This window comes from Musa acuminata, chromosome BXJ1-5 (assembly GCF_036884655.1).
Source record: "Musa acuminata AAA Group cultivar baxijiao chromosome BXJ1-5, Cavendish_Baxijiao_AAA, whole genome shotgun sequence".
Classification (NCBI taxonomy): domain Eukaryota; kingdom Viridiplantae; phylum Streptophyta; class Magnoliopsida; order Zingiberales; family Musaceae; genus Musa; species Musa acuminata.
In genome coordinates, this window is record NC_088331.1 from 1,026,190 (window position 1) to 1,046,420 (window position 20,231).

At 38.5% G+C, this 20,231-nt stretch overlaps 2 protein-coding genes across 3 annotated transcripts; both read right to left on the reverse strand.

Moving 5' to 3' along the window:
* Positions 1–82: 82 nt before the first annotated feature.
* On the reverse strand, positions 83–10,994 carry LOC103983589 (uncharacterized). The gene is made up of 10 exons (XM_018826057.2): positions 10,408–10,994; positions 8,198–8,420; positions 7,978–8,119; positions 7,694–7,891; positions 6,464–6,598; positions 5,675–5,803; positions 4,389–4,801; positions 3,909–4,125; positions 2,364–2,554; positions 83–975 (listed from the first exon to the last, which is right to left on the reverse strand). Exons 1-10 carry the CDS (start codon positions 10,961–10,963, stop codon positions 795–797), a joined length of 2,385 nt encoding a protein of 794 aa, XP_018681602.2. The 5' UTR covers positions 10,964–10,994; the 3' UTR covers positions 83–794.
* Positions 10,995–11,467: 473 nt separating this feature from the next.
* LOC103983588 (extra-large guanine nucleotide-binding protein 1) lies at positions 11,468–18,815 on the reverse strand. 2 transcript variants are annotated; one of them, XM_009400825.3, is made up of 8 exons: positions 17,576–18,815; positions 17,091–17,228; positions 16,907–17,011; positions 16,634–16,819; positions 14,825–14,996; positions 13,905–14,137; positions 12,672–12,838; positions 11,468–12,277 (listed from the first exon to the last, which is right to left on the reverse strand). In XM_009400825.3, exons 1-8 carry the CDS (start codon positions 18,638–18,640, stop codon positions 11,689–11,691), a joined length of 2,655 nt encoding a protein of 884 aa, XP_009399100.2. In that variant the 5' UTR covers positions 18,641–18,815; the 3' UTR covers positions 11,468–11,688. The 2 variants fall into 2 exon arrangements, with proteins under 2 accessions (XP_009399100.2, XP_065037428.1); XM_065181356.1 differs by having other exon boundaries at positions 13,905–14,140.
* Positions 18,816–20,231: the final 1,416 nt, after the last annotated feature.

Below are 20,231 nucleotides of genomic sequence, written 5' to 3' on the forward strand. Positions count from 1 at the left end.
GGTGACTGCTAACAGTGAAAGCAGGCAGTAAAATTATAACAAACAATTAGATCAGAGAGCTTAAGATCTGGAGAGATGCAGATAACCAATAAATACAAATATCTTGTAGTAGAGAAAGTAATTTGACAGTTCCAAAAATAAAGATTCTTCTTACAACAAATAATCATGATTCCTGAACTATATATGATATCGAAACCACAGTTTTTGCTCTCTATTCATACAAAGTAGCACAGGATTCTGAAGGCATCTATCTCAATAACCTCTGATTGCAGAAACCATCCTAATTTATCATTGAATTTTCCTGTAAAGAGATTCGTCGTGACTTGTGTCCTGTAAAGAGATTCTGAAGGCATCTATCTCAATAACCTCTATGGATTCGTCGTGAATCCATAGAACCTCAGCTTTTCCCTCTGTAAAACTAAACAGCAAAGTCAAGTTGTTAATTAACTCCTCTGATGGTGATGAAGCATCAAGGAGACCCTCCCAAGATGTAAACCACATGACGGATCCATAGAACATCAGCTTTTCCCTCCATGAGACTAAACAGCAAAGTCAAGTTGTTAATTAAATCATCCGATGCCTGATGAAGCATCAAGGAGATCCTCCCAAGAAGTAAACCACATGACTGATCCATTGAACATCAGCTTTTCCCTCCATAAGACTAAACAGCAAAAGTCAAGTTGTTAATTAACTCGTCTGATGCCTGATGAAGCATCAAGAAGACCCTCCCAAGAAGTAAGCCATGTAAGCTTTGGTGGCATCATCTGATTACAATAGAAGCAGGTAGCTCAGAACTAGGAGTTGGATACCATTTTTATGAGAAAAGCAGCTTCCAGAGCCAATTCCTTCGACTCTAAATACTTGCTCCCATCTATTATATCAGCTGTTAGATTAAGCAGTATTGGCCGCTGGGGATCATAGATGGTCTGCTCTCGGACTTTTGCAACCCATTTTGCAGCTTCCCACACACCAAACCTACCACATCGAAACAAGTTTAGACATTTGTGTACTCATTTGTAAAAAGGTGTTACAGGAAACAGTTTTTTTGGCCTCTAAAATTAAGCCAAACATACAATTGAATAATTAAGCCTGATATGTTATAATGACAAAAATTGATGCGCCTAAACCATAGGCAACTTAATGAGGCAGATGCTTAGCTGAAGAAATTAAATTTTATGCACTTTTAACATATATTTCCTTTTAACCGTAAGAAAATTTTAATTAGACAGTAAAAGAATTATATTCAGAACAAATGTGATGTAGATAAGACCATACAATGATTGATGATTAATTGATTATCATTTTAATTTGCACTTTTCAACGTCAACAATATTAAGTAGAATAGTGAAAATATCAACAATTAACATATTCCATGTTCCAAACTTATTACCAGACGAATGTAGTTCTGTGTCTTGCATGTGGGGCACTGCTTGAAAAAATATAAGCGGTCATGCAGGAAAGATTAGCAGCAAATTCTATTAATCACAAAACCTTGCCGCCGCCACACACACACACACTTTTGTGTATATGAGAGAGAGAGAGAGAGAGAGAATCATAACAGATGCTGCACCATTATATATAGTTGTGCATCATAATGATATGAATATTAGAGCTTTTGAGTCTCCGGACAAATACTGACTAAAAAAGTTGCTTTCAGTTCAAATATCTTGTTTCTCTGTAAACATCATAAAATAACAAATTATTATTTTGAATGCACCTCATACATCATGTAGCAAGTGTCACAAATTTTATAGAAAATCTCCTTATGTAAGCACACCGGAACCAACAAATTGCATATTAGAAACAAAAAACTGCTAGAGCTCATCAAATTATCCATCCGCTGGCGAGAGCTTGCTAATGCCAGGAGAAAAGAAACTGCCAATTGAATGCTTCAATGCAATATAACCAAATGTGCAAAAAACTTAAAGATAGGTTCTATTGGAAAAGAAAATCATGGAGTAGACCTTCTATGTTGCACGATAGTCTACAGGAAAACCACAACAGGAAATCAAATTTAGCAAACATATTACTTCAATTGAAAGGGTTCTTTGTAAAGTACATAACATTACATATCTGAAAAACCATGCTCAGTAACAAAAGGAGCAAAGATGAGAATGAATTCTGTATTCACTAATTTTTTAGTAGCTTAATAATAACTTGCTAAGCTTTTTACAGAATGAATTATGTATTCACTAAACATATGACTTTTTACAAATCTCAATGATGGCAAAAGATCTATGTAGCTGATCCCAAATAATTGGAACTTACGGTTTTGTTGATGTTATTATTGTTATAATAGTAACTTGCCGACCCAATAGTTGGGACATGATGACTTGTTGATATGAATTTTATAAGAGAAGTACCTTGTATTAAAACATGATGTTATCAACACTGCTGGATAAGGAACACCCTTCTGAATATTATCATAAGGGGAATACTTCCTGATGGCAAGAAAATCTTCAAGCTCAACAGGGTAGCCAAACTCTTCATAGTCAACAGGTGTGAGAGGTAAGATAGGGTACAGAAGAGTGCTACAGACATCTAGAAAGGGAACCTGACAATCAATAAGCAACCAGGTTCAGTTAGTGTAGCTATAATAAGTAAAAGAATACATAACTATAAGATAAAATAAACAAAAAATAAACAGAGAAACATTATTACAAAATATGAGATACTAACAGGAGCTTACTGTGCAAGAAATAATGTTGCATTGTGCTAGTGACTGTCTGCACCCAGTACAAACAGAGTCTTTTGTTAAACCATGCCAACAGTTGACATGCATCAATTTAAGCATCCTATTACCCAAATCAGCGGACACCCTCACTATACCATAGGACAAGTAGGTAGCAAGAGTATTTTAAGTTGCTTTTGTTTGCATAGCAGGTAATATAATGGTCTAAATTAGGCAAAATAGTGACATGCAAAACTATGACATGCTTGTAAACAAGATTTGCTTACGAAACAAACTAGTCCAAACAATAGCAGATACATGAAGAGATATCATCATATGCCTCACTTATAAACAACAACAATAACAATAAAACCGTAAGTCCCAACTATTTGAGGTCAACTATATGGATCTTTTGCTGCCATTCAGATTTGTAAAGAGTCCTATGTTCAGTTAAGTTTAGAGAAATTAGATCTTTATTTATAATTTCGGTCTATACTATTTTAAATAATTTTTTCTCATTTTATCCTTTATCGAAGTGATACCTAATTGTTCATGAATAAAAATATTTATTTTCCACACATTCATCTCAACATTCTCATCTCGGCGACACAAATTTTTTGTATAAGTTTTTTCTTAACTGTCCAATACTCAAATCCATAAAATATTATTGATCTCAGAACTGTCATATAAAATTTTATTTTAATCTCAAAGGTATTCGATGATTACATAAGACATTTGACGCCCCTCGTCATTTTAACTATCTTGTTTTTACTCTATGAGTAATATCTTCATCGACCTCTCCATCGATCAAACAAGACTCTCCACTTTGTTTATATGCCTCACTTATAAACAAAGTAGAGAAAAATCATAAGTAACAAATAGAAAAATGTAAATAAAAAGATATAAAAGAACAGTATGTGCTCTAAAACCAAAAACTAGTTATTAAATGTCATTACAAACTTTTACCCAAGCACTATGGTAGTTAAGATTAAACCAACATGTTGAACTTCCTTAAGATGATGAAAAAGTTCCATTGTACTTTCCTTTTAGCAGAAGTAATTTTATAGTTGTACCCCTTCCCTCAAGGGCCAGAACCACTTTTAATGATCAGGGTAATCTTTGTGCCCCAGATGCAAAGTTCACAAGCTGGGTAAAATTGCTCATCATCAGCAATACAAGGAGCAAATAAGTCAAGCAAACATGTTATGTCATGTATTGGATCTCCCATTACACGCACCTTTAAAACCGCAGCCCGAAATAAATCTGGACGAATGTTAATAGCTGAAGCAACCAAAAGCCCCCCAGAACTATATCCCCAACCGGCAAGCTTATTCTTTTGCACAATACCTTCCCCAACTAGAAATTCAGCACATGAGATATAGTCAATAATTGAATTTTGTTTTTTGGTACGCCTGCCATCATGGTGCCACTTTTTACCACCACCGCTGCCTCCTCTGTTAGCAAAATTGAACATTAAGTTATCTAGGCAGCAAGATGGCCAACATGATTAATACTGAAACCATATATTTCAAATTTTGAATATCAGAAATAGAAGATATTCTTAACTTCTTGTATGATTTATAAACATTACCAAATACTAAATCCTCCTATTTTTTGCATATGGAAAAGAAATACTACAGCAGACAAAGTGACTACTATGATGAAAAATATATGGATTTAAACTAAAATTTATTGTAAAAAAAGTATAAATCCAAACCTGACATCAGCATAAGCAATCACCCAGCCACGGTCTAGAAGGCTTTTCAACTCACTTCTCCAGCGCTTGTCTAAAAGCTCACCATAAGCACCATGCCCATGAAGTAGCCCTGGACTGCCCTCTTGCTTGTGCTTTCGGGAGTATACAATAGTCAATGGGACAACAACTTCATTGTTTGAAGGAACATCATAGTACTCACAAGCATAAAACTCAGAGAGCTCATGCCACGTACCATCTGCATCATGGTGTTGACAGTTGGTGCCTAAGTTATTTGGCAGTGATGACCGTTTTAGACTGCTAGCAGCTGCTGCAGTCCCATATAAAGTTTTTGTGCGCTCTTGCAACATATTAAGTTGTTGTACAATGTGCCACTTCCCATTTAATAAGTTATAGTCAACAACTGCATCAGGCATCTGCAGAAAAATGGAAGAAATACCACAACCTATAAACTATGAATTTTCAAATTTAAAATCCGCGACTTAAAGAGAAAAGAGACACTGTAAGATCAGCAATCATCTAACTGCTAGGAAGTTTCAGAACACCAAGAACTATAACTACATTAATCTGTCAATCATGCAGCATGGACTCTGTAGATGAGAGTGGAAAAAGTCAACCAAACCATATCATTGAGGCTCAAAGATTACTCTTAAGTTAGTGAACAGAATGATAAAGCAATGTCAAATGACTCCTTGTTTGGTGGTGTATAATATGCTCCAAGATTTCTAAAGCTTAAAAGAGGAAAAGTCGAGCAATATTAACGCAAAGAAACAATGGCATTCTTCAAGGCAAAGAGTAAACATTTACAGTCCATAAAGTTCTGATCCGGTGTATCAATGGTGCTCTTTGATGCAAAGAAACAGATAATACTCAGTTCAAACACATGATTTTGGTGCACAAGAATATGAACTCAAACGGCATCTAACATCAAGAATAATGCACCAATAACATGAAGGAATGCAATATTTTAAACTATCCACTGTTCTAATTTAAGGGCCATAAGATTCTCTCATCAAGAAATCTCTTAAGGTACATCAAGATCACATGTTTACACGACAAAAAGATAACAACCAATGACTGAGATAAAGAAGGTAAATTACTCGCATGTTGGCATACGCTTGAACTTAAACAAGTATAAAAATAACATAATTGGAAACATCCTTATAGAAACTGTAATGTTGTAACAATTTTGATCAGTGATATCATTGATAATATCATACCAGTATCCATTGACATTAAGAGAAAAGATACCAGACTAAACTGATTAACAGAAAAGATAATCTGATTACCACAGGTGAGGATATTGTGAATCGCATAATTGATGAATGATAGTCATAATTTGGTCCAGGTGCAATCTGACAGACATGCTCTGGAAGAGGCAAAAAGCATGGCTGAAGGGCTGAAAGATGCACAGGTACCTGTCATCAAGAGAGCTAGGTGAACGTAAACAGAATCTGAATCCTTGCAGCAGATATGCAGTTAATGGAATGAGATTAAAAAGCTTGACAGCAAAAGTTATCCTCGCAAGTATATATAAATTTGTTCAAGGTTCCTGGTCCCACACTTAATGGAAACAATGTAATAATACAATCCAAAAAAAGGATGAAAAGGAAAAAGTTGGATATCTGGGGAAAACAATATGGCAAAGAGAATTTTAAAAGTTCAAATTAAGAGTACTGCATCAGGAAGTGTGAGTAGCACTTAGATGAAATTTTGAAAAGGAAACACCTATATACAAGGCATGTTATAAAAATTGAGAAAATTATAAAATTCAAGAGAATTATGCATTAGAAAGAAGGTTAAAGAATTACACACATAACTAAACACAAGGTTTATGATAAGGAAGAATCAAAAGATTGTGAGGATACAAGTAAACTGAATAAAGTTAGGGAATTGTGACAAAGGGGAAACTAAAGATTGCAAAGATCCCTGATGTGAAGTAATGCAAGACAAATTTATAGCTAAGCTGATCAGCAGAAATGTAACTTTTCCATCCAAAGAGATAGAGCAACTGAACAATTTTTAATGATTTGTAAGACAGATAAGAGCTAAAATAGATCAGCGAAATCATAACTTACATTTCCACCCATAGATAGAGGTAGAGCAACTGAACATATTCTGAATGATTTGCCTTCTTTAAGAATAAGCACCATGTGAGTTTCACAAAAATCAACATCTTCTATGGTAACACCAGGCTCCTCAAGAAGAACACACTGTGCAGTTACAAGTAATATTAGTTAAATTACAAAGACAGGTATGAGAAAGTGACATGGAAATAAGGAAATAAATATACAATAACAAACCAAGGTTCGCCGTACCGTACCGTACTGGCGTTTCGACCCGGGCTCGGTACCGGTACGGTACGGTATACCGCTCGGTACACCTGGGTGTACCGAGCACTGTAGCACTGCTACAGTGCTACAGTCTACAGTGCACTGCTACAGTCTCGGTACGGGCGGACCGGTACAGGGCGGTCCGCGTACCGCTAGCCTGTCGGACCGGTACGTACCGCCCGTACCGGACGGTACAGTCCGGTACGGCAAACAAACAACAACAAAGCCGTAAGTTCCAATTATTTGGGAAATAAAGAAAAAAATATCAATAACAAAATTTCATGAAACACTTCAAGAATTAATGATGAACAAGAAAAAGGCTACAAGCTAAAAGATAGAGGAGCAAGCATGACAAGCCAACCACAAGAGCTGATGAAAGGAAATCAAGAGCTTTTCTAGACGCCTGCCAAATCTGATTTAATCAACCCATCAATCCAAAAAGCTGACCTAAATTGACCATAAGGTAACTTCACAAGAGACCTAAAACAAGCTGATATAACATACATAAAATGCTATGATGTCTTCTCAATAGGATCACTATCTAAAACCAGGTCAGAATCATGAAAGAAGATATGTTGTATGTACGAACACATTGGAAAAACATTTCTTTAGGTTCCTGTGCTTTAAAAATTATTTCTATACTGCATTTTCATCCTCCCCGATATTTGTGATACTTCCAATATTAGAGCCTTTCCTTTTTGAATCCCACATTTAACTTTGTATTGAATAGTTAACAACCTTAGGTGACTTGTAGCCAGATACCAACATCAAAGCCTCAGTCACAAAGAATATTGAATGCTCATCTCTGCACCTTACTTTCTCAAACCTTACACCACAGATCAACATTGCCGCTTGAGAAACAAAATTTATGATATGCATGATGAGAATCATTGTTTACTTATGTTATCAAAGAAATCTACATGAAGCCTTAAGACTAGCATCTGAGGTCTAAATGAACACAAGCAGATTCCAGACCTCCCAATTTCCGGAATCATAATCTTTAGCAACACGACGGAGCAGATAATGTGAATCAACAGGTTCACCTCCTCTAGCAGCATCTGTAAATAAATATAAGTAACCTTGATGGTGTTCTACTATGCAGTGAGCATGAGGTTCACATTCCCAGACTAATGTCATGCCTGACAAGGGATCAGCTGCATTTATCAAGTACACCTACAAAAGAAAAACAAAAAGCTAAATTGGATCATAATATTGTGAGATTTAAATATAAACTTCGGTGGGTTCAATTCAGAAAATACCTTTGAAGAAAAATTCGAAAAGACATTTACAGTTACAAACTGAAAATCCTTGGTATTTCTAATGTTTATATAGACATTCTCATTGTGTTCTTCCAAAATCAGAACATCATCTTTATTAGATCCAAGAATGCTACAAAAGATCCTAAAGAAAAAGAAACACTAAATCAGAGTACAAGCAAAAGAAAGCATAAATAGAGCCTTCTGAAGTTGCTTTACTAACCTATATGGCCGTTTATCATTGTTTGTGACGGTGTAGAGCAGTGCCTTCCCATTCATGGCCCATGACAGATTAGCAACCCGATCTGCTTGGGGTTTGTCACAAAGTGAACCAGTGGTTAAATCCTTTACAGATAAAGTAAAGGAGTCTTTGTCTTTGTCATACATAGTATAAGCAAAAAAATGATGATCTGGGGACACCTCAGATAGCTCTTCATATGAGTATCCTGATATTAAATGGCAATAACAAAATATAAGCTTATTTGAAAAATATAAACTTCTTTGGAAGCAAATCTGCAAGCATACATCATATGCAACATAACAACATAAAAGACCATTTGTATTTGGTCTTTTATGAATATTTGGTCACTAACTAACAAGAAAACTAATTCACATTGTAGCCAAAAAAACCAATAATGTAAGAAATGCCAGATTATCTAAACCAAATCTTGTGAATCTATACATTGTTGTCGGAAGTGTTACGCCACTAAGTATGGTGGAAATCCATGATAGAACAAATGAAAAAAAGTATTTTTTATACATGATGAGAGATTTGGAAACAAATAGCTGACTTGATTTGATAGCATTGGTCAAGCTATCTTAGAAAAGCAATGACATGAATATATAAAAGGAACAGAAAGGTGACTAATTTATGCATGCCATACTTATACTATTCAAAAACAAAACGTATCAAATCTTTTTATTGGTGCAGAACCACTGGACAAGATGGTGACACCATGATAGTATTATAACCATTCTGCAGGTGCACACAAAGAAATCACCTAGTGAATCAAATGCAGTTTTAATTCTGATCCCATAAAGGATTTGTGAGCGCTTGTTATAGATAATATGAGAATGGTTTCATCTATTAATAAATTTTAATGCTGGATAGAACCATCAGTCTCTTGTCGCAATCTTGAGCACTCTCTAACATAGTATATGGGGTCCTTCAGCATTTTATTGAACAGTAATTCATCAGTGGCATACAACTACCAGCCGAACCAAATGATCGACCCTTATCATGGTTGTCGGTAATTGAATACATATGCATAGAAAATTATTTGTCCCGAAATTGTTCTCTATGGATGTTTGTCCACTTATATGGAATATGTTGAAGGAAAGCTATGGGCTTCATGAATAGTGGGATAACACAATAAAAGTCAGATTGTCCAATAAGGTCAGAGTCCCTTTTTGTTTCTTTCTATAGGGTCAATGATCCCCAAGGTTTAGCAATTGACTAACGCAGAGCTTCAATTCCAAGAATTCTGTAAGCATCTACTATATTGAATTGCTACCATGATAAGTTGAGAATCGTGCTACTAGGTTCCCTGTTATTTATATGTAGGATTTTGTACCTTTTACATTGTCAATCATCAACTTGAATAGCCAATCCAAAAAGAAAAAGAAACCATTTAGCTTGTGCATAAAATTGAAAAAGCTACTTGTCTACTCAAGCTTTTAAAGTTTTTTTTGAGGCAATAATAAGTTGCATGGGAACATCAAGGTTCTGCATTAAGTTCATGAAGTGTCACCGTCTGAAAGATTTATTTGGTTTGAGATGTGTCTCAAGTGCAGTTAAATGCATTCACTAGGCACCGAAGCACCATCAGACCTACAATCTTGTGTCTAGACACGATTTTAAATGATTATTTGATTGTTGAAAAAAAAAAACGTAAGCATAGATTGTTCAAAAGAACCAAGAAAATGAGGGGGAAGCCATCGTAATAGAGATTTGCATATTTAAGTTACAAAAATCATAAAGAAGGTACATATTGATGTAACATAGATATATGGAAATCAAAATTCCAATAAGATAAATGAAAAGGAAGAATTTGTAAAGAATTCTTGGTTAGAGGAAGTGTTAGAGCTGAACCAAAGTGTCAAATATAGAGATCCTGAACTTGCAAGTGACTAATCATCTAAAGCCACTAAGAACTCCTGAACTGCTTATCGACATTTTCAAGAAGCACTGAGGGCTTGACAAACATCCCAAGCAGATTTCTTTTTGTCTTTCTTTCCTTTCCTAGTTACCAAAAATACCCGCAAACCTACGAATAAAGTAAGCCCACATTAAGTTGCGTTTGGTCACTTGTTTTCCTTTCAAGATTATTACAATAAAGGATGCAAAAGAGAATTTTTCTAGGACTATATAAGGAAAACAATTTAATGACAGAAAAGACGGCAAGTGAAAGAAAAGGAGGAGGAGATTTTTACCATCAAACCGCTCGGCTTCTTGATTGTAATCGATCAGCTTCTGTTCGATCCTTTTTCCGGTCTGGAAATCAAACCCAGCCGACGGCTCGCTGTAAGAGATGAACTCATCGTGAAGGCTCGCCGACCTCCGGCAGAGCACAGGGTACTGCTTTTCGTCCTCCGCCCGCCGGTAGTAGAGCCAGGGGCCCCACCGCACAGGCGGCGTGCACGGGTCGGACGCCAGCCGCGGGGCCATCTCGATGTGTAGCTTGCGCTGGAGGCGGTCGGCGCCGGACGCCACCATGACGGCCTCGGTGTACTTCTCCTCCTGCTCCATGTACACGTCCATGTGGCGCATGGCGACGCGGTCGTTGAGGTCGGACATCCAGCTGTAGGGGTCGTGCCACGTGATCCCGTGGAAGGTGAAGGGGGTTGGCTTCTGCGGCGGCTTCGGTGGTGTAGGCGGGGGCGGCGGCGGCGGAGGAGCTCTCGGCTTCGTGGCCCTCCGGTGGACAAAGCGGCCGCCCGCCGCGAGGCGGAGGCGTTCGGTGGTGGCCAGCGCTCGGAGGCGAAGCATCGAGAGATAGAGAGAAGGGTTTAAGGGTCTACCACTAAGGTTCAGCTATGCTTGTACGCTATGATGGACCGGCATGGGCCGGCTTGGCGTAATTGAACCGGGTTAATCTGGGCCGGGCTGGGCTGTAATACGAGTAAAAGATGCTGACCATAGCAAGCATTTGAGCTCGCCATAGACCAATAGCATATTTTACCCTATATATATATATATATATATATATATATATGTATATATATATATGTGTATGTATGTATACATACATATATATATACATACATACATATATATACATACATATATATATATACCTCCAATTAATGGCTCCCGCATTGATCCAATAATAAACACTATTTAATCACTACTAATTATGATATGATTACCAAAAGCAAAGAAAGCAGTGATGCAGCAAACAAATGCTTTTTTTAAGTAAGTAGTACAAATAATTTCTTTTTAGCAAAAACAAAACACTCATGAGAGACACAATATTTACTCTGAAACACTTCATCAGGAAGCTTATTTGCATAGCCGCCCACCAATGTACAGATCACTAACAAGGTGGTTGAATCTTCTAATGGACATACACAAAGAACCTATTTCTTGCACTGAGCTATTACAAATAATGGATACACACAACATGGATGACATTTTAGATGAAGGCAACAATGAAAAAAAGAAAAAAGAAAAAGAGAAGGCTATATATTCACAGCTATTTCTTCCTGAAGATGTCACTGAGAGAAGGAGCTTGGCTCTGTGCTATACATTGATTCAATGGTGCCACCCACAAACCTATCTTCTTCCCACTTGATGATCTCCCTTGAGTATCGAAGTGCTGCGTCGACGGAATCTGAATCTAAACCGTTTGCCTGAACCACATAGAGTTTCCTCCTGGTCATCGAAAAGAATAACCTCTTAAATTTCACAGCAATGTATTGAAAGGCTTGCTGCGCCTTGGTGGCACCAATGGGGACACCACGGCTGGTTTTGCTCTGTGGATGTCGACTTACTACAGGACTGTAGTCGTCGAACCATTCACACGAGGTTAGAGGAGACATGTCTATCTTCTGCTCAAGCAGATCGAATTTACTGAGGATCAGAAGAAAATCTTTCTGCTCAAAGGTCGGATGACTGGCGATGCACTCGAAGAGCCTTCTGCTCTCCATCATCTTGTTCATGACTACCCCATTCGAATCTTCATAGTATTCGTCATAGTCAGTTATAGCAACACAGAAAACCACGATCTGGACATCGTCAAACATGTCTAGCCATTTGCAATTCTCCCCAAGGCCTTTGCTGTGGACTCTGATGAGCTGATACCTGCAGCAAATGAGAAGTTAAAGTTTACGCATTGCTTGTATTAGATGATGAGAAAAGAAAGATTCTGTCATCAAACATTGCATCATTAAATAAAAATCACGAACTCTCTAAGCCATTTGACAGCCTATGTTGTGGTCTAAATAGAGTTTCTACTTTCTAGTAATGTAAAAGAATCTTGAACTCAAGGAATTATAATATGCAGCACCAAATCACAAAGTCTAAATGGACTGGATGTTCATTCATCTGAAAATCCAGAATTTTTTTTTAATTTGCCTTCTTTAATGTAATGTGTTTGGAAGTGCTTATGGAAAAAAAGTAATTTATAGCAACAAATTTAGAATCTCTCCAACATCTTGCACTATCAAATCAATAACGGTAGGTAATATTAACCCACCTAAACATTGTCTCCTGTTGATCATCATCATCAATACTACTTCCAGCACAAGCCAACGGTGGAAAATGGAACTCCGTACATGCTAGACCATCGGAGGAAGTTATTCCATCAGCATAGAGAATATGAATATCAGAAGGCACATACTCGATTCTGGATATATCAACAACCTGAAGAATTTCCAACAAAATCATTAGTAACAAGTTTTGACCATGGAATTAAATTGACATTCCCATGCATTTCGGTACATCCATTATTAAAATGGCAATTTTAATTGATATACATCTGAGTGTATTGTGATTTTTAGACAAAAATATATATATCTTTGAAGATTTTTTGCCAATGTATTAGGAGGTCATAATTTGAGAAGCATTACCTAAAAGTCCTACTGCTATAGATTCAACCAGAATTAAGAAGGAAAAAAGAACTTTGGTGTCTTAATATATACTGCTGATAAAATTTACATACTGAGCAAGTTTCTTCCTGTTTTTAGGATTTTTTTTTTTTTTGTCGATTACTTGAGTGTCTCTAGCATCTAGTAATTCTTCTCTATTCTGAGAACAATACTAGATCTAGATGTCTGTGTTGTAGGATTGAGCTACCATTTCTGTATCTGTGCTTTCAATAAAATACTAAATTCACTATGGACTATATCACCTGCACAAAAGGATTCCAGAGCCTTTCCCTTTTCCTCTCAACAAAGTAATAGAAAATCACAAACCCCTTGACATATCAGAAGATTTGAATGGTCTAAATAATGCATATGTTTATCCCTTGATCTGTTCACTCTGTTAACTTAGAAAACCTACATAAGTGCGCAACTTTCAATTCTTGGGTTGGACTACGCATCCTACCTTACACCACTTCAAGACCATTTCAGCTGTCAATTCCCTTTCCAGATTCTAATGGACTTTCGAAGCTCAATAAAGATCTGTTAGAAATTAAATGACCACTAAAGCAATACCTTATATTGCCCTGGTCAATTTCATCTTACCAATAAATTCTATCCAACACTTCTGCCATCTAGAGCTACCTAGAGTACCTATTCTACTATTATATCCTACATCAACAAATGGCCCCATATGTGGAGAACAAATTAATTAACCATTTTTGTAGTCATTCATCTGATCGTAGTAGAACTGAAAAATCATGTTCAAACGTTCTGGTGTGTTTACCTTGAGATTACAAGAATCAAGCTGCAGAATAACAAAAAAAAGAACAGAAAGTAAAAGATACCTGCTTTAAGAAGTAACTGGCTATGCTAGGGAGCGACTGAAGTTCATTTAACCGCTTGTATGTCGCTTGAATAGCAGAATCATTCCACAACTCCTCTACAAGTGGCGCATTTGGGAAGAAATCTTCAAGTTTGCCAGAAGCCACAACTTTAAGAAGACAATCAGAAAATGCTTTCAGCTGTGGACTGAGAGAGAATTCAGTGGCTTTTTTCTGTTTGTCTGATATGTCATCTCCTGCTTTCAACAAATTAAGTTGGACGATTTAGGTATTATGTAATTTCCTGCTTCTCCAAGTAATTTTAGACTTCAAAGTAGACTTCATCACATCAAACTGCTAATAGAAGGACCACTTAAGTAATTTGCCTGAGAGCACTGATACACTAAATAATACATCTTTCCAGACAATGTTATTTATAAACATCACAGTACATGACTCAACATTGTTGCCACCATAATTGAAACAAAAATAAGAAAAGAAAATAGGTTCATCAATTGCTGTTGTCGCATTACACCATGCAAAAACTTAATGCTAGGTAGGTAGTTATTTAGTATACTTATATGGTAGTAACTAGTAAGATATTAAGAAAGAGATAAGCAACTTTTACTGAAGTTATAATCAAAATAGAGACAGTTCCAGATTTGATAGATTCAGAAACAATAACTGGAATATCCACCAAGGAGGAATGAATAGATGTACTAAGAGAAACTTGAGCAATCTTACTATTACAATGAAGCTATGTGTTGGCTGTGATTCAAGAATATTGTTATCAGGTGGATGCAAACTTTTACAAATAATCATAGTCCTTAATTAGGACAGAAAAATGTTCCCAGCAGTTCCTTGAACCTAGAAAGGTGAAGTGTAGATAATTTATTGGGAAACCAGCACAATGACGATGCATCAATAGAACGTGATTGTGGTACCTGAAGAATCTAGTTGCTGGTTTTCTCTTTGCTCATTCAAACTCTCCTCTTCAAACCATTCACGCCCCTCAAGCAATATGAGAAGGTAGTTGTATATGCTTGTTTGTATCATGAGCTTAATGTCTTGACGCTCATCCTCCGTGAAAGGAACACTTCTATACAAGAATTTAGCCTAATAAAGGTAGACAATGAATATATTAGGTAAATATAAGCGACAAGTACTTAGCCTAATAATGTAGCCAACGAAGATATTAGGTAACTATAAGTGACAAGTATGGAAAATGTATCTAAGATTATCAAACTGTCATTCTCGAAGATATATAAAAAATTGTATGCACATCTCACATTTTAAGTAAATATAAATTATTTTCTAAAATGAAATGTGTAAAAATAGTTTAAGAGTTGTTTCAAATGTTATTGTAATGCCGCTGGCTAAAAAATAAAGTTGACAACAATGTATACTATAGGCAAGCATGGACTTTTTCACTGTCATCAGCTTAAATAGTTGACGATCCCATTTAACACATCAAGTTATCAAATATCATAACCTTCCACTAGCTAAAGTTAGAACACTAGGCAAAGAAAGAAGTCCATAAACTTTAATTCAAAACAGTGGATGCAATTTCAGTTCCTAAACAGAGAACAATCATGGTAGACCAGACAACAGTAAATGGCCATGTCAATAATCAGCTAGAAGCAGATCATACTTTTATTCATGAATTATGTAATACTAAACAGCAACTGAACTTAAATTTCATTAGAGGAAAGCAAAAGTATTTTTTTTTTAAGTTGGTTATAACTGATATACTCCTAAAATTAAAGAGTCATGAATTTTATTCATTAAATTTAGTTATTTAGACACACTTCCCACACTGGTTGGAAGAGGAGAACCCAGAAATAGACCGAATCAAGAATGAGTTCCTGATGAACTATCTACAAAAAGTAATATACCTTAGGCAAGATTCTTTCGGTTCCCAACTGGTTTCAGCTGTTTTTCGCCTATATAATTCATTGATCGCAAAAAGGGTACAACCTTCTAATTAGAAAACCTTTCTGTTCATATAAGCTCCTCAAACGTCAGATAACAAAATGGTTACAAGATCTCCAGGAATCACCCCCCATCTAAGGATATACAGTCAAACCTGGCAAAATAACTACCCAATCTGACAATCTACCTCCTCTTTTTATTAAAATCACAATTAAGTTTTTTTTTTGCCCTGCTTCGGCTGTTCTGAACTGTGCTGGTATCAGCACATGGAATGCTGATGATGCCTTTCAAGCACAGTGCAAAGAACATCCACCCGTTGCAGGATCTGTGCCAAAACCCATGCCAATCAGCACAATCCCTGTGCTGTGACACACATCACGTAGTATGCCATGTGAACCAGTATTTGGCATAGGGCACACTATGGCAAGTAAATCAGAAATTGGGACTACTTTTGCATCAATTGCATGCTTTGATTTCTTATTGTAGGCTCATAACTAACAAATAAAAAGCATCACCCTAGTTCAGTGTTCAAACTTCATGTCATGTATTACTTTGGGCAAGTTCCATATAAGCACAACGGTCCACAAAGAAAGTCAGGACCACAAGGACATAAAATATGCTAAAAATCAATGACATGCTCTCAACATTCTGATGTACTTTTACAAGATTAGACAAAACCTTTGACTAAAAGGTTCCTATAGTTGGCTGCTCTAAACATGAAAATAGAAGCATTCATCTACATCTATCGGACAAAACAATTACTGGCCTAAGTATGTGATGCTTTCTGTTATTGCAATCTGTGTCGCATTCATCAAAAGTACCTGTTTGAAAATTGTACCCGTCCCTGATCCATGGTGTCCAACCAACAAAATCTTCTGGAGTGCTTTTACATCAAAGCACTCGGAAACAGCTCTGTTGAACAACTTATTTACCTCTTCTCCAGAAGGATTTGCAACCTTACTAGGAAATGGCAATGCAAGAACAGGGCAGAGCAGCTTCATAATAGGCTGCAAACAAGAAACCATCAGAATATCAATCACTGGCGGTCTACATGTTACAGAAGAAACTACAAGACGAGCATGATTAGGGCTCACCTTTCCCCAAATCTGTCCTTTTATATTCTTCTGTCCTTCCTCCAGGTATGTCCCATCAGCATTCAGCCAAAAATGAGGACTCCCAGCACAATGGACTCCTGCCCACTGCAATGCAGGTAGATTGCATTAAATTCTAAATCTCTATCAGATATCTAAAGAAGCACTAAAGCTTTGAGCCATGTACCTTCAGCATCTGCAGCTCAATTTTAGTAATTTCCCGACCATTTATCAGGATTCCAGTGTTTCCATTGCTTGCATTTGGCATTAAAGTACCCCCAACATTAAGGTGTGGAGTAATGATTCTGTCGGGCTTGTGCCCTTCCTGTTGATTATTGCATCAATATCAAAGCCAAATTATTCATATGACAAAGAAAATAGAGATTAAAAAAAAAAAAGACAGACAAAACACATGTTTGACGAACCCAGCCATTCAATGATTTTTGCTCATAAAGGAGAGCAACATTTAACAGTTGACATTATTCTTTATTTTGGAACATCAATGCATTGCATTGATATATTGACCCCGGAACAGAAGACAATCGCTAGAAGATATTCCTGGTTTTCTAGACAATTAAGTGCACCATCTTTATGTTCTTTCAGCACATGTTTATGTTCTTTTATTGTAGAAATGCCAAAGTAGGACGTCTAGAACGTAATGCAGTAGCTCACCTTTCCCCAGTAACCAGAGACCTTGTCGTACCAATACAATCCAGGCTTCAGCTTAGGAGGACAAGAACAGCTTTTCAACAGGACCATCTCCTCCAGGGTGAGCTTCTTCCCGTTAACACAAATATCTTCCGGTCTCAATTGGTTTGTCTCGCAGTCCTTCTCGGCCTTCATCACCAGATGCACTTCCCGAGAGCTCAGTAACCTCTTTAAGACCCGGGAGCTCTTCCCCAGTCTCTCCCTATTTGACTCCAGTATCGGATAACCAATGCAAGAAACGCACTTCCTACCTTCGGGCATGGAGCCCATGACCCTCAACACGCACCCGCTGCAGTACCTTGCGTCGCAGGCCAAGCAGGACTCTTTCTCCGTGAAACGGCTTCCTTTCAGGCACCTATAGCAAGCTCCCTTTTTTATCGGCATTTCCAGTTCCTCCGACCTCGTACGAGGAGTGAGTCCTATCGCCGGCGACATGGAATCACCAGACTGGCCGGATTCTTGGAAGGTCACGAGCAGCGCCTTCTTCGCATGGGTAGCGACGGCCTCGTCCTCGTCCTCGTCGCCGGAGGCGGACGACCGGAAGCTCAACTCCGAGCTGAGGGCCGACTCGGTCGAGAGCCGGTTCGGCACCATCTCGTTCGAGGAAGTCGCGTCGTAACCGAGATCGTCGGAGAACCCGACTGCGCCGGAGCTCTCCACGACCTCCGAGAGCTCCGTGGAGATGTCGGGGAAGCCGGAGGAGCCCAGCGCGCCGGAGACATCGGCGTCAGGGCCGTCCATGTCGTCGTGGTTCTCGATGACGGAGGTCGGGGACGCGGCGGGGAGCGGCGGGATCAGCGTCGGCGCAGGGAGCGGCGGCGGCGGCGGCTTCTTGAAAGGGGAGGGGAGGGGGTGGACGACGGGGAGGTCGGAGAGGACCGCGGAGGGCGGGGCGACGGCGGCGAGAGGGATGCGGTTGACGTCGATGGGAACGGCGCGGGGGATCTCGTATGGGAGCGGGGGGCCATTGTACTCGACGGCGAAAGAGTAGTCGGCGGCCTCCGCTACCACCGTCAGAAGGCGGTTCATGGCGGAGGCGGAATGAAACAAGCGAGAAGCTTTACCAATCGGGAGGCGAGGGGGGCATGACACGGGAAGCAAGCCCTATTCCTATTCTGATCCCCGATAAAGAGAAAAGAAGAAAGGGCAAAAAGGTCGCGTCCTTGGAAGCACGCGCGAGTGTGGAAACCAGACAGAGAGAGAGAGAGAGAGAGAGAGGCGCAAGCGGAAGACGACGGGTTTGGGAATCGGAGTCCTCGAGTCCGTGTCGGTGGGGCCGGCTGCTGTCACTTCGGAGAAGGACTAGAGTGTCGGTTGCAGAGGTGGGGCCCGGCACACATCCAGTGGGGCCAGGTAATGTCGCTGGGTAGGAGGGCGCCGAGTGACGGGAAGTCAAAACGGGGCAGTTGGTGAGAGAGAGAGAGTCAATACTTCTCTAAAATCATGCTCGAGTGCGGGGCCCGCTGGGGATGGGACGTCGGGAAGGGTAAGCGAAACGTGTAGGAAAGGTTACGTTCTATGATTTATTACCGATTAGAATTAATTTTCTTTTCCTCCCCAAGAAATAAAATTAAAATGGACTTAAAAGAGGCATTCAGAAATAAGTCAGTCATTCTAATGCTAATTTATATATATATATAAAAGGATTGATTGGATTAATAAGACAACATAACATCAAGCTGTATCACAATATTATATATGTCACGGAGAGGAAACTATAGTGAATCAAACATTACATCACGATCTTGTTAAGATTTTAAATCATATGATATAGGCTTCTATAGTTTTCTTTTGTCTCCATTTGCAAACATATTTTTTTAATTTACTTTTTAAGTGAGACAAAGTTTATCGATTTAATTTATTTTTAAGGACAAATGACCGACGAAAATCGAAGGAAAATAAATAAATTTTCAATTAAATTAACAGGCCATTTTTTTATACTTATATTAAAGTTAAAATAATTAGTCATGTATATAAAAACCTAATTCGCGCAGTCTCTTCGACATGAGGGTCTTACCGAGCATTTCCTGGCAGCGGCAGCGGCAGCGGCAGCGGCAGCGGCGGGCGCACGGTCTCCGCATACGACCACTCGATCGCTGACGCAGTCGATTCCATAACAGGTCAAAACAAGAACGCCAATATCGTCACCGTCACGTTAGTTTCTCCGGAGGTCCACAGTCCCGAATCATAGCTCGATCAAAACAGCTTACGTGCCATGGGAAGCTAAACACGTAGCGCAGCAGCGTCAGGCATTCGTTCAACCTGTCATTAAAGGGACAATAAATGTTAGGCATGCAAGCACTCTTCCGACCACTCCCACCGAACTACTACCCAACAAGTGTCTGAAGAAGATGCAGAAACAACTTGCGTGACGTTCGTTCTTGGGACGACTAAACCACACAACTCTCAAGTCAAGGGAAGAGCAAGAGAACTTTCTTGGTCAACCATGGAATCGTGAGGCAGAGCATGCATGGGTTCAAAGAGTCTCAAGAGTTGACCTCGAGTATTAATTAGCAGGTAGCTAACTGGAGACATCATGTACATTGAAAGGAAGTAGATGTTGAAAAGACAGGATTCAAACAAGTCAAAACTTGAGATCCGTGAATTACTCACAAACTTT

Excerpts from the sequence above, each read along its gene's own strand:
- LOC103983589 (XM_018826057.2), bottom strand. The coding sequence starts at position 10,963 with ATGCTTCGCCTCCGAGCGCTGGCCACCACCGAACGCCTCCGCCTCGCG. Across the intron at positions 4,126-4,388 it reads ATTGCTTATGCTGATGTCAG|AGGAGGCAGCGGTGGTGGTA; the intron begins GTTTGGATTTAT and ends TTTTGCTAACAG. Across the intron at positions 2,555-3,908 it reads TTCGGGCTGCGGTTTTAAAG|GTTCCCTTTCTAGATGTCTG; the intron begins GTGCGTGTAATG and ends ATTGATTGTCAG.
- LOC103983588 (XM_065181356.1), bottom strand. The coding sequence starts at position 18,640 with ATGAACCGCCTTCTGACGGTGGTAGCGGAGGCCGCCGACTACTCTTTC. Across the intron at positions 16,820-16,906 it reads AAGGACAGATTTGGGGAAAG|CCTATTATGAAGCTGCTCTG; the intron begins GTGAGCCCTAAT and ends TCTTGTTTGCAG. Across the intron at positions 14,141-14,824 it reads CCAGCAACTAGATTCTTCAG|CAGGAGATGACATATCAGAC; the intron begins GTACCACAATCA and ends ATTTGTTGAAAG.